Source organism: Channa argus, chromosome 19 (assembly GCF_033026475.1).
Source record: "Channa argus isolate prfri chromosome 19, Channa argus male v1.0, whole genome shotgun sequence".
Taxonomy (NCBI): Eukaryota; Metazoa; Chordata; class Actinopteri; order Anabantiformes; family Channidae; genus Channa; species Channa argus.
Window position 1 is genome coordinate 15,273,657 of NC_090215.1, and position 25,462 is coordinate 15,299,118.

The 25,462-nt window shown below is 38.7% G+C and overlaps 2 protein-coding genes across 6 annotated transcripts in view; both read left to right on the forward strand.

Annotated features, from left to right (window-relative positions):
- Positions 1-14,994, forward strand: part of nrbp2b (nuclear receptor binding protein 2b) — a 31,517-nt gene extending 16,523 nt beyond the window's left edge. The window contains exons 2-18 of the mRNA XM_067486294.1: positions 8,003-8,125; positions 8,534-8,635; positions 8,752-8,841; positions 9,248-9,288; positions 9,382-9,476; positions 9,615-9,638; positions 9,743-9,829; positions 10,181-10,236; positions 10,320-10,415; positions 10,694-10,826; positions 11,172-11,274; positions 11,360-11,410; positions 11,493-11,628; positions 11,776-11,829; positions 11,926-11,989; positions 12,619-12,674; positions 12,790-14,994. Of these exons, the coding sequence (XP_067342395.1) occupies positions 8,003-8,125; positions 8,534-8,635; positions 8,752-8,841; positions 9,248-9,288; positions 9,382-9,476; positions 9,615-9,638; positions 9,743-9,829; positions 10,181-10,236; positions 10,320-10,415; positions 10,694-10,826; positions 11,172-11,274; positions 11,360-11,410; positions 11,493-11,628; positions 11,776-11,829; positions 11,926-11,989; positions 12,619-12,674; positions 12,790-12,876 (1,398 nt within the window). The 3' untranslated portion in view covers positions 12,877-14,994. The remainder of the gene's footprint in view (positions 1-8,002; positions 8,126-8,533; positions 8,636-8,751; positions 8,842-9,247; positions 9,289-9,381; positions 9,477-9,614; positions 9,639-9,742; positions 9,830-10,180; positions 10,237-10,319; positions 10,416-10,693; positions 10,827-11,171; positions 11,275-11,359; positions 11,411-11,492; positions 11,629-11,775; positions 11,830-11,925; positions 11,990-12,618; positions 12,675-12,789) is intronic.
- A 1,236-nt stretch (positions 14,995-16,230) lies between these two features.
- LOC137104654 (poly(U)-binding-splicing factor PUF60-like) lies at positions 16,231-24,144 on the forward strand. 5 transcript variants are annotated; one of them, XM_067486160.1, is made up of 12 exons: positions 16,231-16,363; positions 16,917-17,016; positions 17,242-17,337; positions 17,690-17,779; positions 18,250-18,300; positions 19,411-19,572; positions 19,702-19,794; positions 20,946-21,159; positions 21,241-21,473; positions 22,140-22,254; positions 23,066-23,313; positions 23,426-24,144. In XM_067486160.1, exons 3-12 carry the CDS (start codon positions 17,260-17,262, stop codon positions 23,723-23,725), a joined length of 1,584 nt encoding a protein of 527 aa, XP_067342261.1. In that variant the 5' UTR covers positions 16,231-16,363; positions 16,917-17,016; positions 17,242-17,259; the 3' UTR covers positions 23,726-24,144. The 5 variants fall into 5 exon arrangements, with proteins under 5 accessions (XP_067342261.1, XP_067342260.1, XP_067342262.1 ...); XM_067486159.1 differs by lacking the exon at positions 16,917-17,016 and having other exon boundaries at positions 16,243-16,363; XM_067486161.1 differs by lacking the exon at positions 16,917-17,016 and having other exon boundaries at positions 16,243-16,363; positions 21,241-21,431.
- Positions 24,145-25,462: the final 1,318 nt, after the last annotated feature.

Genomic DNA, 25,462 nt, shown 5'->3' on the forward strand with positions numbered 1-25,462 from the left:
TGTTTAATCTAGGCTGACTCTGTGTTGAAGTTTTTTTTTCCCTTAATAGGAAATAAAGTTATTCTTTCTGCTTTTAAGATAATCAGCAGAGCTTTATGAATCCAGCTGAATAACTTCTTCTGTGTTTTAACCACATTGTCTCCTCTCGCTGTTTGTTTTGCCGCAGCTCTGCCTCTCTGTATCCATCTGCTCTGCTAACCCCACCTTGCTCTCCTGCATTCCACTCGGTGGGGAGCTTTAACTCTGTGGGAAAATGAAGAAGTGAGACATGATGGGGCCTGTCTAAAATCTGCTCTGCGTGTCCTTGTCTGTCCTTCGAGCTGAGACCTGAGACACTCTGAAAAGTTGATCATCAGGTTAATTTGGATAACATGGAATATGAAGGACATTTATTAATGTCTCTTTATCTCTTACAAACATAATCTGTCATCTAAATGGGAGCAGGGATGGTGCATAGCACACAGAAACAGACTGGACCAACTAATAAGGAGTGCTGGTTCTGTTCTGAGGGAGAAGCTGGACCCTCTTTATGTTGTGGATGAGTGGAGAATGTTGTCCAAACTCCTCTCAATCCTGGACAATCTCTCCCACTCACTCACTACACTGCGTGCTGGCTGCACAGAGGAGCACTTTCAGCCAGAGACTGATCACAGTCAAGTGCTCCACAGAACGCCACAGTTCAACTCATTCCCCTTCTGTATAAAGGGAGGGACTGAATGGTTAAAATAAAAAAAAAAAAATAGTATTTTTTTATTTATTATTTATTTATTTTTACTCCTATAGCTGGGTTTTTCTCTTACATATTGAGCATTAGTTTGCACTAGTACTTGTTATTGTTGTGGTTTGTCTTTTTTCTATTTTTCACGCGGAGAGCAGCTGTAACAATCCAACACAATTTCGCCTACGGTAAAGTTGTTTGAGTCTTGAGTCTTGAATCTTGAATCGCTGTCCGCTGCTTGGTTTGTCACGGCTGGAGCCGTCACGTTAGTCTTCATGCTGAGAGGACGCGCGCATTATCAGAGACGCTGACCTGATTGCGTGCAGTGCATGTGACATCCTGGGGCAAGAGATGTGGAGGCGGACTGAAGAGAGGCTGGATAAGGTCAGCAGACGGTTAGTGACTCATGGGCCTGACACTGACCCGACAGGCAAGACAAGAAGTTAAATCATTTGGCAGTAAAATATCCTGTCTGGTTTGCTTGGGTAATTGCCCATTAGGAGAACACATTTGTAAAAGGATGCAGTTTTATGAATGTAGGGAATGGATTACTGTTATTGTAAGATTCTAAGCAGAAAAAACTAATTCTCCTATTGGGAGCATTTGCCTCTCCCAGCAAATTTTCACAATTTGTAGGGTCATGCCGGCCTTTTGGTTTTGTTTATAGTTCCACCAGTTTGTTCAGATTGAAATATTGAGGCTATGTGGGTTTGTAAAAGCAGGGAAAAACAACCCGCGTAAACACAGTATTTGGACAAAGAAACGATCACCTAGAGGACTAATAGATCAAAATAGCAGAGGACTTTCCCACAGGAGATTCATGTTTGGTCTAATCTCAAACATCTTACTATTGCTTGTTGTAAAAGTCATGTGGCAAAACAGTGAATTGAAGCAAAACTGCACCTTTTTAACAAAACCAAACTGTTTATTTAGTGCCTAACCCTTAAGTGAACATAACTCTGATGCTTCACTCTAACCAAATGGTGGGTTTGGTTTTGACTGTTGGGGTGGAAATTAGTGTTGCCAACAGCTGCCATTTTGGTGCCATTGTACGAAACAGTATCTTCAATTTTGGGGCCTCATGCCCAAAGGAGTACAGTTCCAACACATGGCTGCCTCCCTCTGTGGGGTTGCTTTTTATCAAATGCAGACGTGGATTGTATGAGAGGATAGAGACAAATGACCTAAGTGTTCGACGATGTAGACCAATCTTGATTTTTTTTTATTTATTCTTTTTCTTTCTTAATTTTTAAGCTACATGAGATTAAGACAAAACATGTTCAAAAACTAGAGTATTAGGATTGTAATTCCTACTGTTGTAATTTCCATATTGCTGATGTAACATTACCTTTCTTTAGCTATAATTAGCTGTCTTGACCTGTTGCAGTTGTTTTTGTTTTTTTGTTTTTACACATTCATAACAAAAAATTGAATACATTTGATACTTGGGCATTGACGTTGGAGGAGGTGTTAGAATATCCCTAACATACTTGGTGATCTGCCTTGAACATTGATACAGACATTCCCGCTCCCTTCAGGGTGAAATAAGGTGCATTGCAGCTTTAGTTATCGTTTAATTATTCCATCTATCTCATCATAATTTTCCAAAAATGTTGGTACTTTTTGGGTAAGAGTAATGTCACCTCATATTAGCTTATGTTAACACTCAACCTCACAGGGCTGATAGCTCAGTATAGAGCACAGTTATAGATGATGTTATTTATAAAGTTCAGAAAATTAGATTTGCAAAGATGCTACATACATATGCAGAACCACATTTATTTAGTTAATTTTGAAAAGTATTTCTCACTTAACAAGCATATACTGTGCTTGAGTAGAAGAGGAAGAGAATCTTTTTTTCCCCTCCTAGACATGGTTTTCTCTGCCTTTTGCATTTGCTACAGTTTTCCAGCTCTTTGATGCTGCTTCTCTTTGATGCCAGTGAAACATCAGGGAGAGAAAGCACAAAGCAACCAAGACACCTGCGTTCATTTACATACAGTAGACCAGCTTAGCGAGTATTACCAGGTTATGCAGATTGGGTGTAGCCTTTGCAAGATTTAGTTATTAAATATTAATGCAGTGCAGGGTATCAGCTCATTGTTGACGTATGAGGTGTAGGAAAAAGGTGCAGCAGAGGCGAAATACTGAAGTGTAGGAGACAAAGCTCTTTGTCACTGTGATGCCTGGACCCACACAGCCTCAAACAAAGATCCTCTTTCACCTACGATGCCTCTGCAGGCAGAATCGCACTAAAATATCTGCAGCGCTGTAGTTTATTGCTCTCTTCTACCTCTCTGCTGATCCTCCCTCTGTCCCTTCTTCCTCCAGCTGACTCATCGGGAAACCTTCCTCATTTTCATATTATTTTCTGGTCTTGTGCCACACCTAAAAGGATCCTGCTGGCCTTTTCTGCAATGAAATGGTTGGCTGACATTTGGACCTCCATCTACTAGCACACAAAGCTGGGTGTGTCCATTAACAACATGTGGTATAAACACAGAGTTCCAACTCTTTCCCCATTGATGTAAATTGTGTGGTTGAAGTATTACACAATGCACCATAAACTGCATCCTCCCAAATGATCACAAAGTTGAATCAGCACTTCTTTAAACAACACATATCATAACATTTAGGATTTAAAGCTTAACTACAGTTTAGCTTTTACACTCACATTCATCAGAACGATCTTAATTTTGTTTTTGAGTTCCTATTTAAAGTAAATGTGAATAAAACAAGTAGTCGTCATAGCAATGCCTTTGCACTGTTGCTGTGCACTATGAGAATTATGACTGTTGCACTTTGAATACCTTATGAATAAAGTGTGTATGTAATTTAGTTATCATGGCTTTCACAGGCTTCACTCTTTGTATTCTCTCTTAATATACAGTAACTTTTTCCAGCCTCACATTATTTGTGTTTACAGGCCCCAGAAAGCAGGCAAATGCTTTATCAAAGACAATTAGAAATCCTGTAAACAACATTAAAATAACGAAGGTCAAGCCAAATTCTCCAAGCATTTTGCTCTCTCTCTTTCTCTCTCTCTCTCTCTGTCTCTCTCTCTGTCTCTGTCTCTTTCACTTTCTCTCCTCATTTCCCAAATCTCTACTGTGAAATAAAGGCATACAATTTCCAAAATGGCCTGGAAAAAAACTAAACCGAATAAACATTAAACAGTAGATTTTGGTGCAGAAATACATCATAACCCTTCCTTCTGTTTTAGTCGTTAGGTTTATCGTTTCTTTCTCAATGGGATATGTGCATTATCAGTGGATTGGGGAAATTCTGCTGCAGCACTACAGATCAGAGAGAAAATTAAATTGCAAGCTCAACGAGATATTTATATTTGTGGAGATTTATTTTATGGATTAATGTGTATTGTAGATAATATTTAAATGCACTTACAGTATTGTCAAGTAGATCTTACCATACACATTACATGTAACTGTTCATTGTTTAACTTCAGTGTTATTAATAAGGACAATGAGGTCATGTGTTTTATCTGTTGCCCAACTTTTCGTAATAAAGTGAAAGAAGCCGTTATTTTTTGCTTTAACTTTACTTTTCATTTTGTGACATTAAGCATATTTCACAAACATTGCAGAAAGTAGCCAAGGGCTCTTATCTTGCTAAATCTGTGTACTTTGCAAATCAACTCATAACTTAAACACCACGCGACCAAGAATGTGTGTAAGGATACTTTAAAGGCGAGGTAATGAGACGTTTGGGCATCAGATATCAAGATCCAGTTTAACCCAGCTCAGATGCAGGTTTAAGAAACTTCTGGATAGAAGTTGGCCTTGTTGTTGACAGGAACACAGACTCTAAATCCCTGTCCACACTCTAAACCCACCTCCCATCTGGCAGCCAATCAGATCCCGACAACCAGTGTGCTGTTTACAAGTCGCACGCTACCATTACCAAGTAACAGACCCCACTAAACCCTTGGGATGGACACACTGGGACATGGGACTGACTATTTCTCAACATCTAGAAAAAAATAAACCAGGACCGAGCCCTGATGCCAGAGGGAAGCCGACACGATTTCTCCTCGACAGCTATTGAAGCAATGGAATTCCCTCTGCTGTCAGCGAGTCAGAGCATTGTGTTCCAGCTCTATAATACCAATAATCAGATTAGTATCTCTTGTTGTGTGGGAGAGTAGCGAGATTATAGGTCATGTTTCCCAGAGCTTCCCACCGTCTGTAAAGAAACCCCTGCAGAGAGCTTATAGCTCCACTGTAGGCTGAGCCGTAAACAAATCATGTGGTGGAGCATTTCTTTCTCATGAGGCTGGATTACTTAATGGAGAAATCTGTGGTGTCTGAAAAGTCAAAATATGAAAACTGAAATATTTATAACTTTTGTGGTCTCTCAGATTGCTGTTTGTCTGCTGCTGGTTGGCTTCTGTTAACAAACCACCTCCTGTTGAGCTGGATACAGAAACGTTTTTAGCTCTATTCACGAGCCTGAGTCAAAGGTGATGATGTCACTGAGCGTGGTACAAGTGGAGCTCTGTAGAAAATATCAATGGTTGGCATTTAGTAGTAATAAACAGTAATTTAGATGGAGACAGAAGCTTAAATAATAGTTATTCCCCCTGCTAACCCATGATCAAGAATCTACGTCGGTTTTTAGCGGTCGGCTTTCTCTGCTTTAATGTTAATAATTCTATGGATGAAAACAACTTTTAGTCTACTTTTCACGTTTTAGCCTTTGTCTCGAGTTCCAGCTAATTTAAATGTTTTATGATTCTGCGAGACTTTGGTTGTATTTCAGTTATATTTTAGAGGAAAAAAAAGGCCTATAAAGAAATTGTGCCACCAAAACAGCCCTGACCTGTTGCGGCGTGGACTCTACTATATACTAGAGCAGGGAATATATACTATATACTATATACTGGGTGTGTTGTGGTATCTGGCACAAAACTGTCAATAGCAGATCCTTGGTGTCCTATACGACTTGTTCCAGCACTTTCTACACCGTATTGTACCATATTTGTGGTGTAGCAGTGAGAAGAAGTTACTTTGAGGACTTGCACATTCATAAACCTTATTGGTTTCTTTCTGAATTGTTGGCCTTGAAAAGAGATGTCTCTGTCTCTGCAATGAAGCGCAGACTGCTGATATTTGGTGATGACAGACTGGTTGCATACACATCGCATATATCCTATAAGGTTTTCATTGAATCATGTAATTTCCCTCACTGCTCTGCACATTCTGTAGTTTGCCATTTATAGTCTTTAGGGATTATACTTTTTCTGTAACTAGAATATAATTTGACTATACGTGAAAGTCCTGATGCAGCCATTGAATTGACTGTTTGACATTACATCCTGTTAAAATAGCACATTTTTGCTTAGTTGTTGGCAAGATGCACTATTATTTTTAAGAGAGGGTCTTGCATCATGCTTGACTGTTATTAGCAATGGTCTTTGGACCGAATCTAATCTTCTTACTCACTGCGCCAAAAGTAGCAAGAGGTTACATGACGTCTCCCCAGCTGAGGCAGCAATGTCCTGTGGTCAGCAGCCTTTAGCTCTTTGATGCTGTTTCATAAACACCGCTTCATGCAGTGATGGAAGCGCCCACTGTCTGCATCTGTTGGATTATAGTCCCTAGCCACTGCCTCTTTAACTCTCCTCCTTTATTCCTGCTTTTACAGTTTCTGAATCTCCATTGCCACGTCCTCCATCTTGTGTCTCGTGTCTCATTTCTCTAAATTCTCTCATCTGCAGTCCCCCTCTCACTTATGTGTCCATCTCTTTGACTATAGCTAATCCATTACTTCCTTCTTAACACAAGCTGCTGCTCATCCTCTTTCCTATCCTTATTGTTAATTGGTCTAGTTATAGCTGGCTGGCAGCATTTAACATGACTTCAGCACTGTGAACTCTTCCTCCATCCATCCACAGTGATGTCTTCTTATGCAATAATGGAAAGAAAACTGAATTTGATGACATTTGCAAATGAGAGACAATGCCTCACAGACAGTTCTGTCTTTTTAACACAGACACCCAGTTTCGACTTTTTATTAATGGAGCTGCCAGTGTTGGAATGGATAATGTGAAGGATGTGGAGCTTTTAGCAGGCATTATAGTCAAAGCAGGGGCAAAGTCTTAGTCTTAGTCTATTTTTGTCGAGCACTTTAGTGAGTGCTCAAAAATGCTCCACTGCTTGGTTTACTAATCTTTCAGGCACCATGCACGTAACTGTTTTTGGTGACATCATCGTGCTCTCATGTTTTTGTCTTTGTGCTCACTGTTTACTTTTTGATATTGCCAGTGGTCAAGATGACTTTTGTAGGGATATGCAGGAATGTGCAGATAATTATCACCCAGTTCTGCAGCAGGCTACTATCCCTGTACTACCAACGTCTGATTACCTGGATCAAGTTTGTTCAGTCTATCAGAAGCAGAAAGATAAAGGTTGGGCAGAAATAGTTGGAAAACAAGCAGGGCTGCGACTCTTGAGGACTGAAGTTGGCCTTCCCTGCTCTAAACCAAATTCCTGCCCAGCATCGAACTGCACAGAAAAAGTTGGCAAACAGCTTATGGGTGAAGTACAGCATTTAGCATGTAGCAGAAAGAAACATTTTTACCCTGATGAAGTCCACAGGCCTAAACATGTTGGTCATATAACAATAAAGTCGTTCAATAATCAGCAAGTGTTGCCGATGGTTTTATCTTTTCAGAAATGTTGTTTCCCAGGAGCTAATAAACGGCAGAAGAGGGTTAAAAGGAGGGTGAACATTGGACACACACCGCCAGAAACACACCTTTAAATGAGTTCTAAAATCGCCCCATGTCTCACAGTCTGTAAATAAGGACTTGTTTGCTTACACTTTCAACAAATGAACTTTCAAAAATGAAAATATTCTTGTTTGTGCTGCGCCATCCCTGGCTTGATGCAGGTGTCATGTGTCAAACGATATGACTTTTGCAGCTGCCTTGCTAGTATTATGGATGTTATGCATTGGGGCAGCTGTAGCTCAGTGGTAAGGGTCAGTGGTCAATCCCCAGTCCCGGCTATATGTCGCAGTGTTCCTGGGCAAGACACTGAACCCCTAACAGCCCATTCCCCTACCCAGCTGTGCAATTCTGGTCCAAGCCTGGTAGCAATTGGGGAGGGTTAGGGTGTCAGGAAGAGTCTGGAAGGGCGTAAAACTGTGCCAAATCAACATGTGGACAATGATCCGCTTTGGCGACCCTGAACTCACGGGATAAGCCGAAAGGACAAAAAGGAAAATAAAGTTCAATGTTTGTCTTGTCTGTTCCTCCTGCAGGTCAGTCAAGGCAATGTCCCAGGTGTGGAAAGTGCCTCTCTGGCTATGGACACAGAGGAGGGTGTGGAGGTTGTGTGGAATGAGGTCCTCTTCTCTGACAAGAAGGTCTTTAAAGCACAGGAGGTACTGTGGCTTTTTTTAAAATCTACTTTTACTTTTCTATTTACTCTTGATTACCTAAAAAGTTTTTTTAGAGAAACTAGAATTTGGTAACAATGCTAATTAAAGGCTTAGTTGCAAATTCATTTTTAAAGGGCATCTTTTCAATTTTCAACTTGCTTTCTAAGTCTAGGGTGTAAAAGTACATTAATGCTTTTAAACGTCCCTCTGACATCCTATATCAAAATATTTCTAGCTGAAAAACTCCTCCATACCTGACTATCAAAATTGTTGCAGATGAATTTGCTGACTAAGTAACCGACTAATAGCAAGCATTGGTAATTGTTGGCAAAGACCTTGGAGACTGAAGGACCTTGTTTGATTCACGACGTTAAGTGAAGATATGAACAAGCTCTGATGTATGTTTTATAGGAGAAGATCAAGGAGATGTTTGACAACCTGATGCAGGTTGAACACCCCAACATTGTCAAGTTCCACAAGTACTGGCTGGACATGAAGGAGAGCCAGGCCCGAGTAAGAAGTCTCCTTGTCCTGTTACTTTGTTGTTGTTTTTCAACACTGACACATATGAACATGATCTGACATGAACACACTAACACATATTATATTTTTACTCCTCCCTCTCACAGGTTATCTTCATCACAGAATACATGTCATCGGGCAGCCTCAAGCAGTTCCTGAAAAAAACTAAGAAGAACCACAAGACCATGAATGTGAAGGTAAGTGTGTTGGATTACATGTATCAGTCTGTCCTGTGGTGGTGATGCTGAGTACTGCAGACCAGTCACTATCCAGATCCATCTTTCTTGCAGGATTAGAGGTTATGTAACAGGACAGGCTGGTGGCTCAGTCTGCTCAGACATGTATCTTATTCTCACAGTCGATGTGGGCTTGAAACCTGTTCAGAATTTAACAGGTGTCTCTTCTTCTATCTGTGTATATTTGCTGTTTTTATTTTATAATTCAGAACTATAAATTATTAAAAGTCTAACAGGATTCTATTCGTAGTACCAACTTCATACCTTTAATCCATGAAAAATTAAAATAGCAGTATAATAAATTTGCCTGTTGTGGAGCCATTATTGCAGATGAGGATTCATGTTGTGGTGTTACATTGTATTTCAGGCTTGGAAGAGATGGTGCACACAGATTCTCTCTGCTCTCAGGTACTGATTGATGTCTTGTTCAGGACTTTAACATGCAGCATTTCTACTATCACAGCCAGAGCGTTAATAATATGTTTTATTGTTTACTGGCAGTTATCTGCACTCTTGTGACCCACCAATAATCCATGGCAACCTGACATGCGACACCATCTTCATCCAGCACAACGGCCTTATTAAGATTGGCTCAGGTCTGCACCCGGCAGGGCTTTTTGTGTTACTACATACCAACTTGTGCTACCTCAGACTGTGGATTTCTAGATATGGCTGTTCAATATTTGCAGTTCTGCTGCAAATAAATGTCTAATTTATGCTTAATTTTCTTTCAGTGTGGCATCGGCTCTTTGTTAATGGTAAGAAATGGACTTTTTTTGTAGAACCGTATGTTTTTAGTGGTTTCATAGCTGTGTATTAGTTCCTTTTATCTAAACTCGTTATCTCTAACTTCTTTAATCAGTATTTCCAGATGCCAGTGTTCAAGGTAAAGCGAGGCAACACCGTGACGAGCAGAGAAATCTCCACTTTTTTGCTCCAGAATATGGAGGTAAATGAGTTTGTGTGTAGAGTAGCTTAAACCAGTGAAGCTGGTAAACTGTTAAGCTGTTAAGCAACTGTTAAACAACATTTGTTTTATTTGATACAAAATATTTAATGACATTTAATGGAGGTTTTGTGGAAATTTGAGAGCTGTAAAAAGATTGACTTGTTAATTCTTAATTGTAAGGAAACCCAATGAGTCATGCAAACTCACCTTTGTGCCTGAGGTTTATTCCATACTGTTGAAGCATTTATGTGATTTTCTGTCACTTCATAAGAATAGATGGAGTCATAGGAACTTTGGTCGTGTTTTTGTTACAGTAGCCTACATCTCCTTCTCCTTTTCTTTTATTTCTAGCTGGGGAAGATGATTATGCCATAGACATTTTCTCCTTTGGCATCTGTGCTCTGGAGGTGAGAGAAACAAATAATATTCCCATCTCTCTACGTTCCTTTATGCGTATGTGTAAGTGCTGACAGATTATTTGTACCCATAGATGGCAGTATTGGAGATTCAGGCTAATGGCGACACTGCTGTATCCAAAGAGGCCATCGTCAATGCAGGTCAATCTCTGGAAGACCCTCCCATGAGGGTGAGTGTCAAAAATACTTAATGTCCTAAATATACAGCAGGGCATCCCATGAAACATGGAGCTAAAGATAAACTGACCCACACGACTCTTTTAGCATTTGCCTACACACTACGTCACTTTGCTTCTGTGTTTATTTTGAACCTCATACTCTTTGTACAGGCTTTGGAGTGAATGCCAGGTAACATAACACATAACACAGAGTGATGCTTACTAAATTGGCTCACATTTTACAGTCATGTGGTTTTGTGTTGGACTGAGTGTTTTATTGGTTTCTGCAGGAGTTCACCCAGTCTTGTTTACGTCACGACGCCAAGCTCCGTCCCACCGCTCACGACCTTCTGTTTCACCGAGTCTTGTTCGAGGTCCACTCCCTCAAACTGCTCGCCGCCCACTGCCTCATCAACAACCAGTGTAGGTTCTTTACCTCTGCATGCCAAGCTTGGCACACAAAAATCTCTTCTTTCAGTCTCCCTTGTGATAGTGACAGCATTGACACAAGCTGCAAGCAAATGTTGGACCTTGAATAAATGTCGAGTAAGAATATGTTTAGTGGTAAACTTGTAATTTTAGGACTTTTTTATGTTGAGACCATTTACTCTCTAAAGTGATAGGATCCATGTGACAGTTTTTTAAAAAGGGCTTCTGTGATCATTTTTGATGTAACTGTATTTACTCTCAGAGGCACTGAGCAAACTGCTGCTATAGCATGTCTTTGTCAAATCGGTGTGATTATGACCAAACTTATCTTGAATGCAGATTTGCTTCCAGAAAACTGTGTGGAGGAAAAAACCAAGTCCTTTGACCCCAATGCTGTAATGGCAGAGATTAAACACGAGGACAGAGCAGGAGTTCAGCTTAAGTAAAATCAAATATCCAACTTCTGTCTTTTGAATGTCAAAACTAGTCAAACACAACACTCACTGTGCTCTTTTCATGTCCTGTAGATATTCCCATGTGTCCCCTTTGGAACTTGACAAGTTTTTGGAGGACGTAAAGTAAATGCAACCACATTATGTATTTGTACAGCTTATTTTGTGATTTTAGCATAAGGCTCATTGTATCCCTTCCTCTCCTCAGGAATGGGATTTACCCTTTGATGAACTTTGCATCGTCTCGCCCTCACCCTGTCCCTCGTGCTCTGTCCTTGTCTCAGGAGCAGGTTGAGACAGTTAAGACACCTACACCTGAACCTCAGGAGACAGAAACAAGGAAGGTTAGCTTTTCGACACGTTGATGTCTAACACTGACTGTGTTAGATGTATTAGATGTATTAGATGTCTTGCTACCTGCAGAGCAAACAACAACAACAACAAACACATTTCTTTTGCTGTGTATCCATTTCTTTCTGTTGACATTATAGGTTGTTCAGATGCACTGTAATTTGGAGTCAAATGATGAAGGGACCAAAACTCATGTGAGTCACATATTATAATAGGTACTTTGCCAATTATGGGATAAGCAGTTGGGCTTTTTAATAATTGCTCATATTGGTCTTGTGGTCTCCCTCTAGCTCTCTTTGTTTCTGAAGATGGATGATAAACTTCACAGGCAGCTTAGCTGTGACATCTTTCCAAGTGAGTTGACTACAACTGTACTTTAAACAATAAGGCTAGTTTGACTCTGTATTCTTAACAAATCAGACATAAACCATCCGTTACTTTCCAGCTATATATATATGTGTGTGTATATATATATATATATATATATATATATATATATATATATATATATATATATATATATATATATATATATATATATATATATATATATATATATATATATATATATATATATATATATATATATATATATATATATATATGTGTGTGTGTGTGTGTATAATATGTGTGTGTGTGTGTGTATATGTATGTATATATATATATATATATATATATATATATATATATATATATATATATATATATATATATATATACATACATATACACACACACACACAACAGTACCCTTGTTCGTGGGTAATGATGTAATATGTGCAGCGGTTCAGCTCATTTACTGTATGTAGACTGTGCTCTTTGAAAACACATAAATACTCATAACCCGCATTCATTTTTGTTAATTTCTTAACAAACAGATTTCTTGCCAACAAAGAGAAAATCACCGTACTTAACATTTAGAAAGATACCAGCTCAATGTTTGTCATAGCTTCTATCTAAAATATTTCATGTGAAACTTTCAGCGGACACCTCCAAAGACCTTGCCAGTGAACTTGTTTACTACGCCTTCATAAATGAGGTAGACATAAAATCCATAGGTATTGCATGTGACACAGTTGATATCTATGTTTGAAGTCTTATTTTTAAAAGAGACTTTGACCAAACACTTTCGCCATGGCTTGTGTGCTGTTTAGGAGGACAGTGAGAAAGTGGCGGGGTTCCTGGAAGACGCAATCAACCGACACCGAGTCAGAGCACTCACATCTGGGAGCACACAGTGAGGAGGAGTCACCACAGCAGCTGGTCCAAATTGAGGGGCCCAAGGATGTTGGCCACATGACCTGAGGAAAGGAGAGGGAGGCAGGCAGGATTGTACAACCAGGGGCAGAGCGAGTGGAGAGCGCTGACCCAGTTGGGGATAAAAAGGAGACAAATACAGAAGGACACTGGACCTTAACAGTCGGTAAATCATCCCAGAGAGAAGGAGGAAACACCAGCAGTGAGGGAGAGGAACCAGAGGCATCTGTGTTTGAAGAAGTGAAGGCATCATGGCTGTGTTCAGCAACCATACAAAGCAGTGGAAAATTTACAAACTTCCTTTCTTAAATCTTGACAACTTAGTGTTCCATAATACCACTATACAGAACACATATGTTTTACTTACCAATGCAGCAGCTTTGTTTTTAGAGGGACATTTTATTGCTCACATGCCTTGTTGCACTCCAATATCCACTTTGATTGGTGAACATTTACATTAAAATATAAACAAAGTAATTTACTAAAGTCTCTCTCCCTTAGCAGCCAGATCCTTCCATTCATTACAGTTTTAGGAATTTGATATTCCGTCCAACATTCACTGTTAATACTCAGTCGTATGACTTATTTATTTGTTTGACTGTGAACTATAGCATCATTGCACGTAGCTCGCTTTTTGTTTTTCTTTTTGTTACCTGCAAGGAAACGCACCTCACTGCACCCATGGGTTAAAGGCTGTTTCTGCTAGACCTAAACACATCACACCTAAATGAAGTTACGAGCAATGAGATGATGCCTCTCTTTTAGCCTGTAGTGCTCTTAAGGGTTATCCCTGTGAAAGTGTTTTGAAAGCCAAAGACCAACAAAGTGCCTGATATGGCAAAGAATGAAATTTCTTAATAAAACTGCATCAACCCAACATGTAAAACTGGAACAACTATCATTCAGGCTTACTTTTACGCTACTAAAATTAGATGCATTGATTTGGACTAGAGTCTACAAAGTCAGTTTGTGTGAATGTGTAAGTGAAGTTGACACCCAGCAACGGCAGCTCCATTAACTCCTGCAGTCACTGTATTTTGGAAATATAGATCAGATAAAAACACTCAGTCAGTATTAGTTTAGAAAGAGCTGCAGATTATTTAAACAACAGAAATTTGAATATAAGCTCGTGATTTTAAAGCATAGTCCTATGTAGGTGACAGGAATGGTGTGGGTCTTATGATTAATTATTACAATAGCCATGTCAATAAATATTAGTACTATAATTATCATTTGTGTATTTTGCAAATCATAGAATCCTTACATTTGTTTTGTAAATTTGCTCAGAAATGTTTAACGGGAGAAATTTACCCAGGGTTTTTAAAAAACAATATGTGGTTTTACATTTGTCATTTCTGTCATTAACACGTGCCAACCTGTATTTCCAGAGGCGACAGCTGATAAAAATAATCTGATAGAAGAGTATATGCACAGAGTATACACTAATTAAAATGTGTGTCGTTTTTCTCTTGGTAAAACTAGGAAGTAAAAATGTTAATATTCTGACCAGTCTTCAGCAGTATACTCTTGTTTGTCAGATTAACTTTTAACTCCTTTTTTTTCTTTTTTTGGGTTCGTGGGACTTGAAGGCCGTGGTTTCATAATGGTTACACTGCTGTAAAGTCATTGCTTACAATACCTACTTACTATACTCTATGTCAAGCCTTCTTATCAGTGTGTCTCTGAAGACAGGAGTCCTGAATTCTCCCAGACATTTACCTAGTATAGGCTGTGGTGTGCGTATTTGTTTGTGGCTATTAAAAGGGTTTACTTTTGACAAACCTTCAATGCAAAGCAGTGCTACTATTGCTTTCATTTGATCTGGTAAGCTGCATGTCTTAATAGCCTGCAACCATTCAAAGTTTGCATTTTGCCTTTGTCAGTCACAGTTCAGTTCCAGAAAGGACCTGACCAAGAACATGAATGTTTAGACCATGAAAACACGAAAAACAAGCAAACAAAAAACTGATCCATGTCAGTCTTATTTTATGACCGATTTTTCCATGACTGTTGATGAAATTTGCCTTTGGATGTGTTCTAATTAAATCTTTGTTACTAATTGTAGCTACTGCAAATACATGACAATAAAAAAATACATGTAATGCGGGTTATGAGTGCAATTATTAAACATTTAGTGTTGATCATGTTTATTAAGCACATTATCAAGACTATTGTATTTAGGCATCTCCAGATGTAGACAGAAATTACAATGATAGAAATATTTTAATTAGTGTTTTACATCAGTTATGATGAAATTTGCTCATTTTTGCCGATTAAAAACAAATCTAGAATAGGGGAACCTTATGAAAGTTAGCGAGAAGGCATGAGAAAAACCAATCTTTAAATATGCAGAAAATGCTACTGTGAGGGGGAAAAAAGATTTTTAATGTGTAATGTGTGCAATGGACAAGAATTTTTACTGCGCAATAAACAAACAATGGAGGCGTGAGGCCAGAGAGGACATGGCATCTTTGGAAAAGGAATTATGAGGAAGTTGGAGTTGACTATTGAGCATGAGAGAGAGGAGTATTAGAAAGGTCTTCAAGCTACCAGTTAAATGGAAAAGATAATCTCTCCAAGAATTTAAATACAATCAATTTATGTGCCAAAGTTCCTGTGAAAGAAAGGACCAGAAAATTACAGCTGCACAAAAATAAAGAGCTTAATGAAGTTGGCGTTGTATCCTTGAATGCATTCCAAATGTTTGTTGATCAGATGTTGAATATCAAAGGGTTAGAAATGGTCCAAATAAAGTTCCTGCACTATGTGAAACATGTGTCTGTTTATTTACTTTTCTTTTTTCAATAACGAATTATTGAATATTTTAATCCTATTTCATATTTTAATCTTTCAAAATCAATTAAATTTAAAACTATTTAAAACAAGTAAAAAGACCTTCAACATTAAATGTCTGAGAAAATATGAAACAAACAACAAATATCCCGCAGTAAGTAAAATGTCAGAGTAGTTTGATACAGGTTTATTTGCTTAACCTATTTAAAGTAGTGAATAACTTCTTTTACATTAAACATGGGCTTTGTTTTCGTAAGTGTATTTTCATATGGATCATTCGGAAAAGCGTGCTAACCAAACTGCTTTACTGCACATGCGTAGAACAAAATGGATAGGGTGTACAGATCGATTAATGACAAAAATTACGTGGATCGGACTTGACGTGATGCGAGTATTGATATCCCTGCGTTGACAGCAGCATGAAAGTTGCTGGAAATGTTTAGGGTAGTTAGGAAACTGTCGAGAGAACTGCAGCTTTTTTACCATCTCCTCCAGCTGCTTTCCAGTAGAGGCGCAGTTTATCGAGAAAGACGGAACTCTCTGCACTCTCTCTCACTCTAGCGTCGCGAGAGTTAAATCATCGCGATATCTTTCGTTTTATGCGTGAAGACCTCGCGAGCATTGTGGTTTGAGGGCCTCTCCAACGAGGTGTGCTTCATGGCGGTTACAGAGACTGCGGTAAATATATTCCTTGATAATGAGTCATGTTAATTTTCTAGCTCTTGTGGTCAGTTTTAAGTTAATACGAGGTAACCGTGCTAAACAATCAAATCGTGCTAAATGAGCGTAAAGTGCGAATGCATCTTATAGGGGGAAATACAGTTTGGCGCGTCATGGTATGAATGCCTAGCGTTAGCTAACATTACCTAGCTTATTGCTATCAACAAAGATAGCAAACATTATAGTCAGCTAAATAGAAAACGGGCTTTCCTAATAATGTAACGTTAGTACGTTTGGAATACATGTGCAGCTAAATTTATCGTCCTGTAACAAAAACGGGATCGGAGTTCATTTTCTTACCGATTTAAGATAAAACTCCTTCGGCTAAGGGTTAACCTTAGCCTGTTATTGCTACGTTTTTAGCTAATGTAACGTATGTTCCGGGATTCATCAAACTCACTTGTACCTAGCTGACTAAAACGGGCTGGCTGTCTTTACACTGCAATGTAAAATAATTCTAGATGCCTATTTCTCTCTTTGTTAGTCTGAAGGCATTTTTTATTTTCTCTAGAATTTGTTGAATTGTTAAAGCTTCCCCCCCACCAGTCCTCTTCCCCTTGGGGGCTTTCCTGTCTCAATCTGGTGGACCCAGCGATTAGAGGGTTGCGTAGGTAAGGAGTTCGTCTGGTCCCACCTGGTTTAAATCCGGGTGTATGTCCTGTAGCGTTTTATGCTAGCATTTTAATAATAATCTGTGCTCTTTGTGGCGATGTAAATTTTGATTTAAATACAGGGATTTGCTTACAAGGAATGTAGTTGGTGTTTCTCCTCAAGCACGCGTTAATGCTAAGGCACTGTCTCAGTTATTTGTATAAATTGCTGCTCCTGAATTGCAGGGAGGTGAAGCTCTGACGATGGAGAATGGACAGGGCACAGGCTCAAAGCTTGGCCTGCCGCCTCTCACCCCAGAGCAGCAGGAGGCTCTTCAGAGGGTATGAAACACCTAACATACACTATCTGCACAAATGTACTCTTATTTTTAAGTAATTACTGTTTTATGTCACTGTGATTAAAGTTAATAGGTGCTTTATATAGACATGTATTCAGGTTATAGTCAGCTTTATCCAGTAACTTGCAACTTTGAAATGTCATGAATACGTGAAAACAATACGTACTTGATTTTTATTTTTATTGTTTCCCCCTGAAGAACGATTTCTTACCCATTTATAAAGGCTAAGTGAGCAAAGATTGTGAATGCGGTTCAGCATGTGTTTTTTTAGCCTTAGTAAAATTAAAAAATATGTTCATTTGAGAACTTGTTTTAAGGCCCATTCTCCTTTCCAGGCAAAGAAGTATGCCATGGAACAAAGCATTAAGAGTGTTTTGGTGAAGCAGACCATTGCCCATCAGCAACAGCAGCTTACTAACCTGCAGGTGAGATGTGGAAACAACAAAGTTTGTAATGCGCTTGTAACCTCTGAGTCTTTATTCTATTCTGATTATCTTAACCTTTCCATACATTACAAATTCAGACATCTGTTGTCTGTTTGGAATTAGCTCTTGGAAGTCATGCTACCTTCTACCCCGGGCAGTGAAAAAAAAAAAAAAACGTGTAGACCATATGCCCTTGCTTTTGCCTCTGCTCTTTTTCAGATGAAGATCGTCCTGAAGCCATTGGTTATTATGTTAAATGCTTTGCAGTTATAAAGGGGTTGTTTATGTTTATTGCTGTGTGGTGATTAGTGATTTAGATAGGGGGGGATACTCCCCAAGCTGTATGTTGTTTAGTGGGAGGTCTTAATAAATTTTGTCTATCTAGCAAAGCAGTAACCTTTTTGAAAAAGCAAAGCTAAGGGATATCTAACCTACTTTTCAGCACTTTTTTCATCTTTACTGTCTTTCAGATGGCAGCAGTGACAATGGGCTTTGGAGATCCTCTCTCACCTTTACAATCGGTCAATAGATTATTAAATTTTTTTTTCTGTGCGCATTCCCAATGGAAAAGGACTGTTACCCTTCTTTTACGCGTTGCTTTGGCAACAACCCATGCCATTTTAATCTATTATAAAGAACGCATATTTTGTAAGACAGCATGGCTTTTTGCTTCTAGTGTACCTGTGACAATGTCTGTGAGAAGAAGGATCGTTGAAGCTTTTAAATCAAAATGGGAACATTTGCATTATTTTTTTAATATATACATAATATATTAATTTATTTTTCTTTTTTTTTTCACTGGAAGATAGCTGAAGCTCTTTGGCAGTTAAGACTTTTTTTAAGAACTTGTTAAGGGATCATGGATTCGAGAAAAGTCACGCCTCTTTTTAAAAATATGCCTTTGCATGATTCAGAAACAGAAATCTCTTGGCATGGGGCAAAAGAGGGATAGCAATCCCTTTACTGGAGCAAAATGAGAGAACTGCTGGAATAGGGATCTTTTTGGCCATCTCAAAGAAAAGTTTTTTCTGTCAGTTTTGTTTAAATAATGTCATGAATTAGGCACATGTTATATTTTGTTGGTAATAGAATGGCTTTAACAGAAGTAAACTGACTTAAACACATTATTAAAACACAGCAACCTTGGATGGTAAAACCTTCCCATCCCTTAGACTTGAGAAGAAAGTTTGAAATGCTTTCATCAAGACTTTGTATGGATTTCGTTTGAACTCCAAGATTACTTTTGTTACCTTACTTGCATCCCTGGACTACAGGTCAGTTACTGAAGCCAAAATACTTGTCAGGGCTGTGCATGTCAATCACTTCAGTGTGTTTTTCTCCATATGTTTGCTCAGTAGTAACAGAATAGTGGCCATATTGTAATTAAAAGTGGTTATCAATATTTTATAATTGCTATACATGCTTTTAAAAAAAGGTTATGACCATAGCATACAGTATCCCATTATTATCCTAATTACCTGTCCAGACCCCCCTAACTTGGAATTGGCTTCTAAATATTTTGGGGGAAGCAAGCACAGTATAAAATACACATTTATTATTTGTGTGCGTGTTTTTTGTCTTCCTTTTTTTTACTCTCTAATGCTTAACATGATGTTTTTCTTGGTTGGCAGGTGGCAGCTCAACGGCAACGTGCTCTAGCCATCATGTGTCGAGTGTATGTCGGCTCCATATACTATGAGCTTGGCGAGGACACCATCAGACAGGCTTTTGCCCCGTTTGGCCCAATCAAGAGCATTGACATGTCTTGGGATTCTGTTACAATGAAACACAAGGTAATTATCTTTTAACAAGTAATAAAATAGGATGGAAATTCTGTTATTCCACTGTGTCTTATCTTCACAAAATCACCCTCATAAGCAATTGTAGATTTTTATTGTTTCATTTTTTTTCTCACTCTGCAGGGGTTTGCATTTGTGGAGTATGATGTGCCAGAGGCTGCACAGCTGGCTCTGGAGCAGATGAATTCTGTCATGTTGGGGGGGCGAAACATTAAGGTAAGATGTCTTGAGATAAGTGAATCTGTCAAAATCTTGTCTGTAACTGAACAAACAGTATGGACACGGGAAAATAATTGGACTCATTTTTTTTTATAACTCAATTCTGTAAGTGCAGTTTAGTCAAATCCCATCATTTGGGTTACAAGCGTATGTTAAATAACTGCTTTTAGGTTGGTTAAATGACTTGTAAAATTACTCATTTAACTAATTTCTCTCTCTCTCTTTACTTGTCTGTGTCTGTTGATAATCAGGTGCGTGTCTATGTTTAGTGTACTGTCTGTGTTGTGTGTTATGCTGTCATCAAGGCTGTTTTAGTGACAAGTTCCACTAGGATGCCCAGGGGCACATGGCGCTGCTCTTTGTCCATGGTGTGCTGATGATGGGCTGTGCCTGGGTGGTGTTACTTGGCCGCCCCATCTGTAGTACAGATCCTAGACCCTCTTAGACACTTGTCTTGCATAGGGAGGTCTTTCGCTAAATGGATAGGGTTGTCAGAGTAGCTACCCCTAGTGTTTATTTTGTTCCCCCTTCAGTGTGGCCACCAGCTCAGCTAGGCACACAAATCTAATGGAAATGAAGTTGTGCTTTTTTGTTTGATAGTTTGCCAGGTTGCAAATTTCCATATTGTAACAAAAGTAATATTTTGTGCTACATTGCAATGGAGCCTTTGGCTAATTTACATGTAAGTAATAGTATTCAGGTTTTGGTTATGTATTCGTGCTCAGCTGACAGTTGGGTCTAAGAGAGCCCATTTGTTTTATTGCCAGTCTAATTGTGAACATGTAATATAAAATTAATCTGTAAAAATTATATTTACTTTAATTTCCTATTTTGGTCATGTTTTATGTGAAGGCTTTTTAAATAAATTTAGTAATTGTTAATTTAGCTTTTTTTTTATTATTATTTATTTTTTTTAATTGAGCTATTTAGTACCTGGTGGCAAAGATGAGGATAGTAGAATGATGTTGGCTTGAAAGGTGCAATGCCTTTTTAGAGAGTGACTTTTACTGAACTTGGAGCTTCACCTTCACCTTGGTGGCTGCCGGAAGGTAGTGCTGCAGGGGCGTAGAGTTTTCCTTCGAGTGCGTTCCCAGCTTGTACTATAAATCCCTTACTCAGTAGCCCTGGCGATATGATCTGTGCTATAGGTTGGGCGGCCAAGTAACATCGGTCAGGCACAACCCATCATTGACCAGTTGGCAGAGGAGGCACGTGCCTTTAACCGGATCTATGTGGCATCCGTCCACCCTGACCTATCTGATGATGACATCAAGAGTGTGTTTGAGGCCTTCGGAAGAATCAAGTCTTGCACATTAGCCAGAGACCCCACTACAGGGCGACACAGAGGCTTTGGCTTTATTGGTGAGCTGAAAAGCCCCTATTCACCTGTGCTCTTGTGTTATAGTTGCTCTGCTACTAATGAATATTTTTAATGCCTTACAGAGTATGAAAAGCCTCAGTCAGCCCTGGACGCTGTGTCTTCTATGAACCTCTTTGACCTGGGGGGTCAGTACTTACGGGTGGGCAAAGCAGTGACTCCGCCCATGCCCCTACTGACCCCCACAACCCCTGGTGGTCTGCCACCTGCTGCAGCTGTGGCTGCAGCGGCAGCCACAGCTAAGATAACGGCCCAGGCAAGTATGAATCCCTTCCAAAGGGATCTAATGGCCTTCCAGGTAATTATAACCCAGATTTAGCTAGAATTGACACAAAAGCACAGATAGCATGGGCACAGAATTTTATTGAGGTGACTGGGAGAACACCAGTTTATAGAGATCACATAAACTGTAGATGCCCTGACACAATGTAAGCATCCAAAAATACAAGGCATTCTGAGTATGATTTTTATTCATTTATTTATTTTTTAATACTGTATGTGTTCAAAACACAATTTATGCACACAAGCTATAAATCAGTACTTTGTATAGCAGTACATTGTATGGCAATATAAGTGCATATGTTAAGTTCCTCCCATTAACTGGTTGCATAAGATAAGATTCCAGTCTATTAATTAGGGGAAAGCACAGCACAGACACATTGATATCTGTTTTTCAATGTGAACTGTCACAATGATTAACTAGACCGTTGTTTCTGTTAGTATGTTTAATGATTGAACATGTTTTACCTTCTCTGCTGCTTAATTATGACCTGCTAAAGTAGTCAGTGATTGTTGTTGATGGATCTAAATCTGTACTGAAATGAGGTTGGTGACCTTGACTGTGGTTGAAGAGAGGCCAGATTCAGCTCACTTTGTGCTATGCTGTGTGATCATTGACTGTGGTGCCTTGTGCTGTGTTCTGTGTGTTTCCCTTACCTAATGTCTTCGGCCCCGCTCTCTCAAGGAGGCTGTAGCTGGCGCTTCTGTATTGGGGGCTTTAGCTGCGCCCCAACTTCTTGGTCAGCAAATGGGAATACCTCAGGCTGTCATGGCTGCCCAGGCACCCGGGGTTATTACAGGTAAGTACAAAGTACTTATATTGGTGAGAGCAGTTTAATATATCTTAATTTTGCTTCAAGTGAGTTATTTTAAAAGTAAAGCTTTACACACACACTGATCCTTTTAAAGGATTTAATATTTGATTTATGCCTCTGTAAACTCATGGCTTTGATTTGTAATTAATAAAGTGTTGAGTATTTGTTTTATTCATTAGTAGGGAACTGGTTGTGTACTTTTTCCAACTCTGCCCACAGTGTATCACAATTTGCTGTGTATGAAGCAGTGCAGACTGCTCAGAGTGGCAGTGCTGATCCGTGTCCTTCGTGAAATTATTAGGACCACAGTGGTATTCTCTCCATGTTTACCGGCGTTCTGACATGCGAGCCAACCGATTTACTAGATTTTGACTGCCCTGATATGTGTGATTATGTTAAACATCAGGAATGCATCCAACACAGTGAAAGCAAGGTGTTGTGTGATCCTATGATGTCACGTGAACAATCTCAATAGCATCTGAGTTTGCTTAATCTTGTTTTAAATTTCATTCTGCTATAGCCCTCACAGCTCTTATAATGTAACAGAACATTTTGACTGGAAGTCTGTGCTTTTCATTTAGAACTAAATTAATGTTGCCCATCACTTGGAGTCAAACCCTTATCTTTACATATTTAAAAAAAAAAAAGAGTAAATTAAAAAAAAAGTAAATTGATTTTGGGAGAAGCTGTTACTAGAAGTGTTGATCGCCTGGCACCAGCAACAGAACCAGATTCTCTGTATAAAGGTATTGTTTTACAGAGCCCATGTTACTGACTGCTTATTTTCCCTCAAAAGGTGTGACTCCAGTTCGTCCCCCTATACCAGTGCTTCCCCAGGTTGGTCTTGTGAACCCTGTACTAGCATCACCACCAGTCCTGTCTAATCAAGCTGGTGGTTCCAACCAACAAGAGAAGAAGGAGGAGAAAGAAGAGATGCTTCAGGATGGTACCGGCCAAGAGATGTTAAGTGACCAAGAACACATGAGCATTTCAGGCAGCAGTGCCAGACATATGGTGATGCAGAAACTGTTGAGAAAATCAGAGGTGAGATTTGGGAAATGAGTGATGGTTTAGAAAAACGTTTTCATTTGTACCCTTTATTTAAATTACAAAAGTATCTTTTTACTAATGAAATGCTATCTTTGCTCCTTTCCAGTCCACAGTTATGGTGCTTCGAAATATGGTCGGACCAGAGGACATTGATGACGACCTGGAGGGTGAGGTGACAGAAGAGTGTGGCAAGTTTGGCTCGGTCAACAGAGTCATCATTTACCAGGAAAAACAAGGAGAAGAGGAGGATGCAGATATCATTGTCAAGATCTTTGTAGAGTTTTCCATGGCCTCCGAGATGAACAAGGCTATCCAGGCCCTCAATGACCGCTGGTTCGGGGGTCGCAAAGTTGTCGCAGAGGTGTACGACCAAGACCGTTTCAACAGCAGTGACCTGTCTGCATAAAGCTTCTGAAATGGTTCACCAGCACCCATCCTCATACCTGTCGCCTGAACTCATTTCAGCCTGTCACTGCAGGTAGAAATGCAGGCCTCTGAAATTTGTAATTATGTTTTTATTTTCTTTTTTAAATCGCTGTGGATATAAATGTTAATACACCTCATTGGGGGATTCATTAAAGTATTTCTGTCAGATTTTGCTTTGTGAGCTGTGAAGACTCCTTTGTTTTTTGTTTTTATTTTTTTGTTTTTCCCCATGTTTTCCCCATTTTTGTAATCTGATCTTGTAAAAGTTTAGGGTTTCCTGCTTTAGCTCTTTCTTTCTTTTTTTTTTTTCTTTTTTTTTCTTTTCCCCTTTCATAAAATTGCCTGGCCATGTGAACACTTTTCCTTTATACGAATAAAGCTTATTGTTTGTTCACTGAAGTTTGATGCTTTTATTTTTTTGTGTTTTAATTGTAGTAAAAGAAGGGTTCTTTTGGAATAAATTTTTAAACACTTCTCTTGTGCATGACAGAGCATTTGATTACCAAGTTAAAACACTCTCACGGCACCAACTGCTTTGGTTGTTTGTACAAGGAGTGAACAACTCAAACATCTTATAAGGCCTTAGTTGGTAGAGACTAAGCAAATACTGATAACTTGCCTATATTGTAGTTAGTGTGAGGAGTACATGCGACCACTTTAACTCCTTGCAAATGCAGCTCTGTTTATAATCATTTTTAAACTGCTTCACTTTTCACAAATTTGCATCTAGGTTGATTACAATGTATATAATGTGCGACATCCTGTGTTTGGTTTCTTAAATCCAAAAAACTTCCTAAAACTAGATTGGTCCCTGTTCCATGATGGTCACACATGCAGTAGATCTGTACAGTATAGACAATATATTAGATTTATATTGACAATATAGTTTATAAACATTTAATATTTTACATGTTATTAAGGAGTTTGGACAATAATGAAGTATTCAAGTGTTTTACTTACATGCACATGACAAGTGCTTTCTTGTTATGTCAGTTGGGGATTGACTACATTAAATCCACACAACAGTAGTATTAATTTAGCCAGAGGTGGAAAGTAAATACATGAACTCCTTTACTTAGTAACGTATGTAAGTACATCTGAATTACTTCTACTTGTATCATTCCATGCTGTTACTTTAGTCCACTGCAATTCAGAAGGATCGACATTGATTTGACAGCTTTGGATATAACGATTTTTAATAAAAACCGTAATCAACAAATAAATGATAATGTCTTATTATAGAAATGCCACGTGCTAGGGATTAAATAAAGTGCTTAAGATGCACTCGAACTTTACCAGAGATCTTTGACCTTATTTTTATTTGTATATTTTTATTTGTATATTTGCACACAGACAGTTTCAATTTAAATTTTAATATTAGTTTCTGAATAGAAGTCAAATGTTGATCATATTGCTAATTCCATTTTCTGAAACATAGTTTTTGAAGTTTTGTTCTCGTACATAGCCTTACATAAATTAGTCCGTACATAAGTTAAATTAAATTAATATTTCATATTTTTGCCGAAATGTTATGAGGCTCATATGGAACAAATCTGCACTAGAATTATACTTTCATATTAACAGCATCGAGTTCAAGTACATTGTTTTCTTAGTGGAATATTCGTAATTCGTTGCTCAGAATAAATGTTAGAGCATATGCAAATAATTTCACTTTCACTTAAATTTTGATCTTGCGTACCTCCGTCACCGCTGATTT

What these genes read in the sequence shown, in the direction of transcription:
- LOC137104654 (XM_067486159.1), top strand. Translation starts at nt 16,343, where the DNA reads ATGGCGGTTACAGAGACTGCG. An exon ending in AGCAGGAGGCTCTTCAGAGG is followed by an intron (nt 17,338 to 17,689) that starts GTATGAAACACC and finishes TCTCCTTTCCAG; the next exon opens with GCAAAGAAGTATGCCATGGA. An exon ending in CTGTTACAATGAAACACAAG is followed by an intron (nt 19,573 to 19,701) that starts GTAATTATCTTT and finishes CTCACTCTGCAG; the next exon opens with GGGTTTGCATTTGTGGAGTA.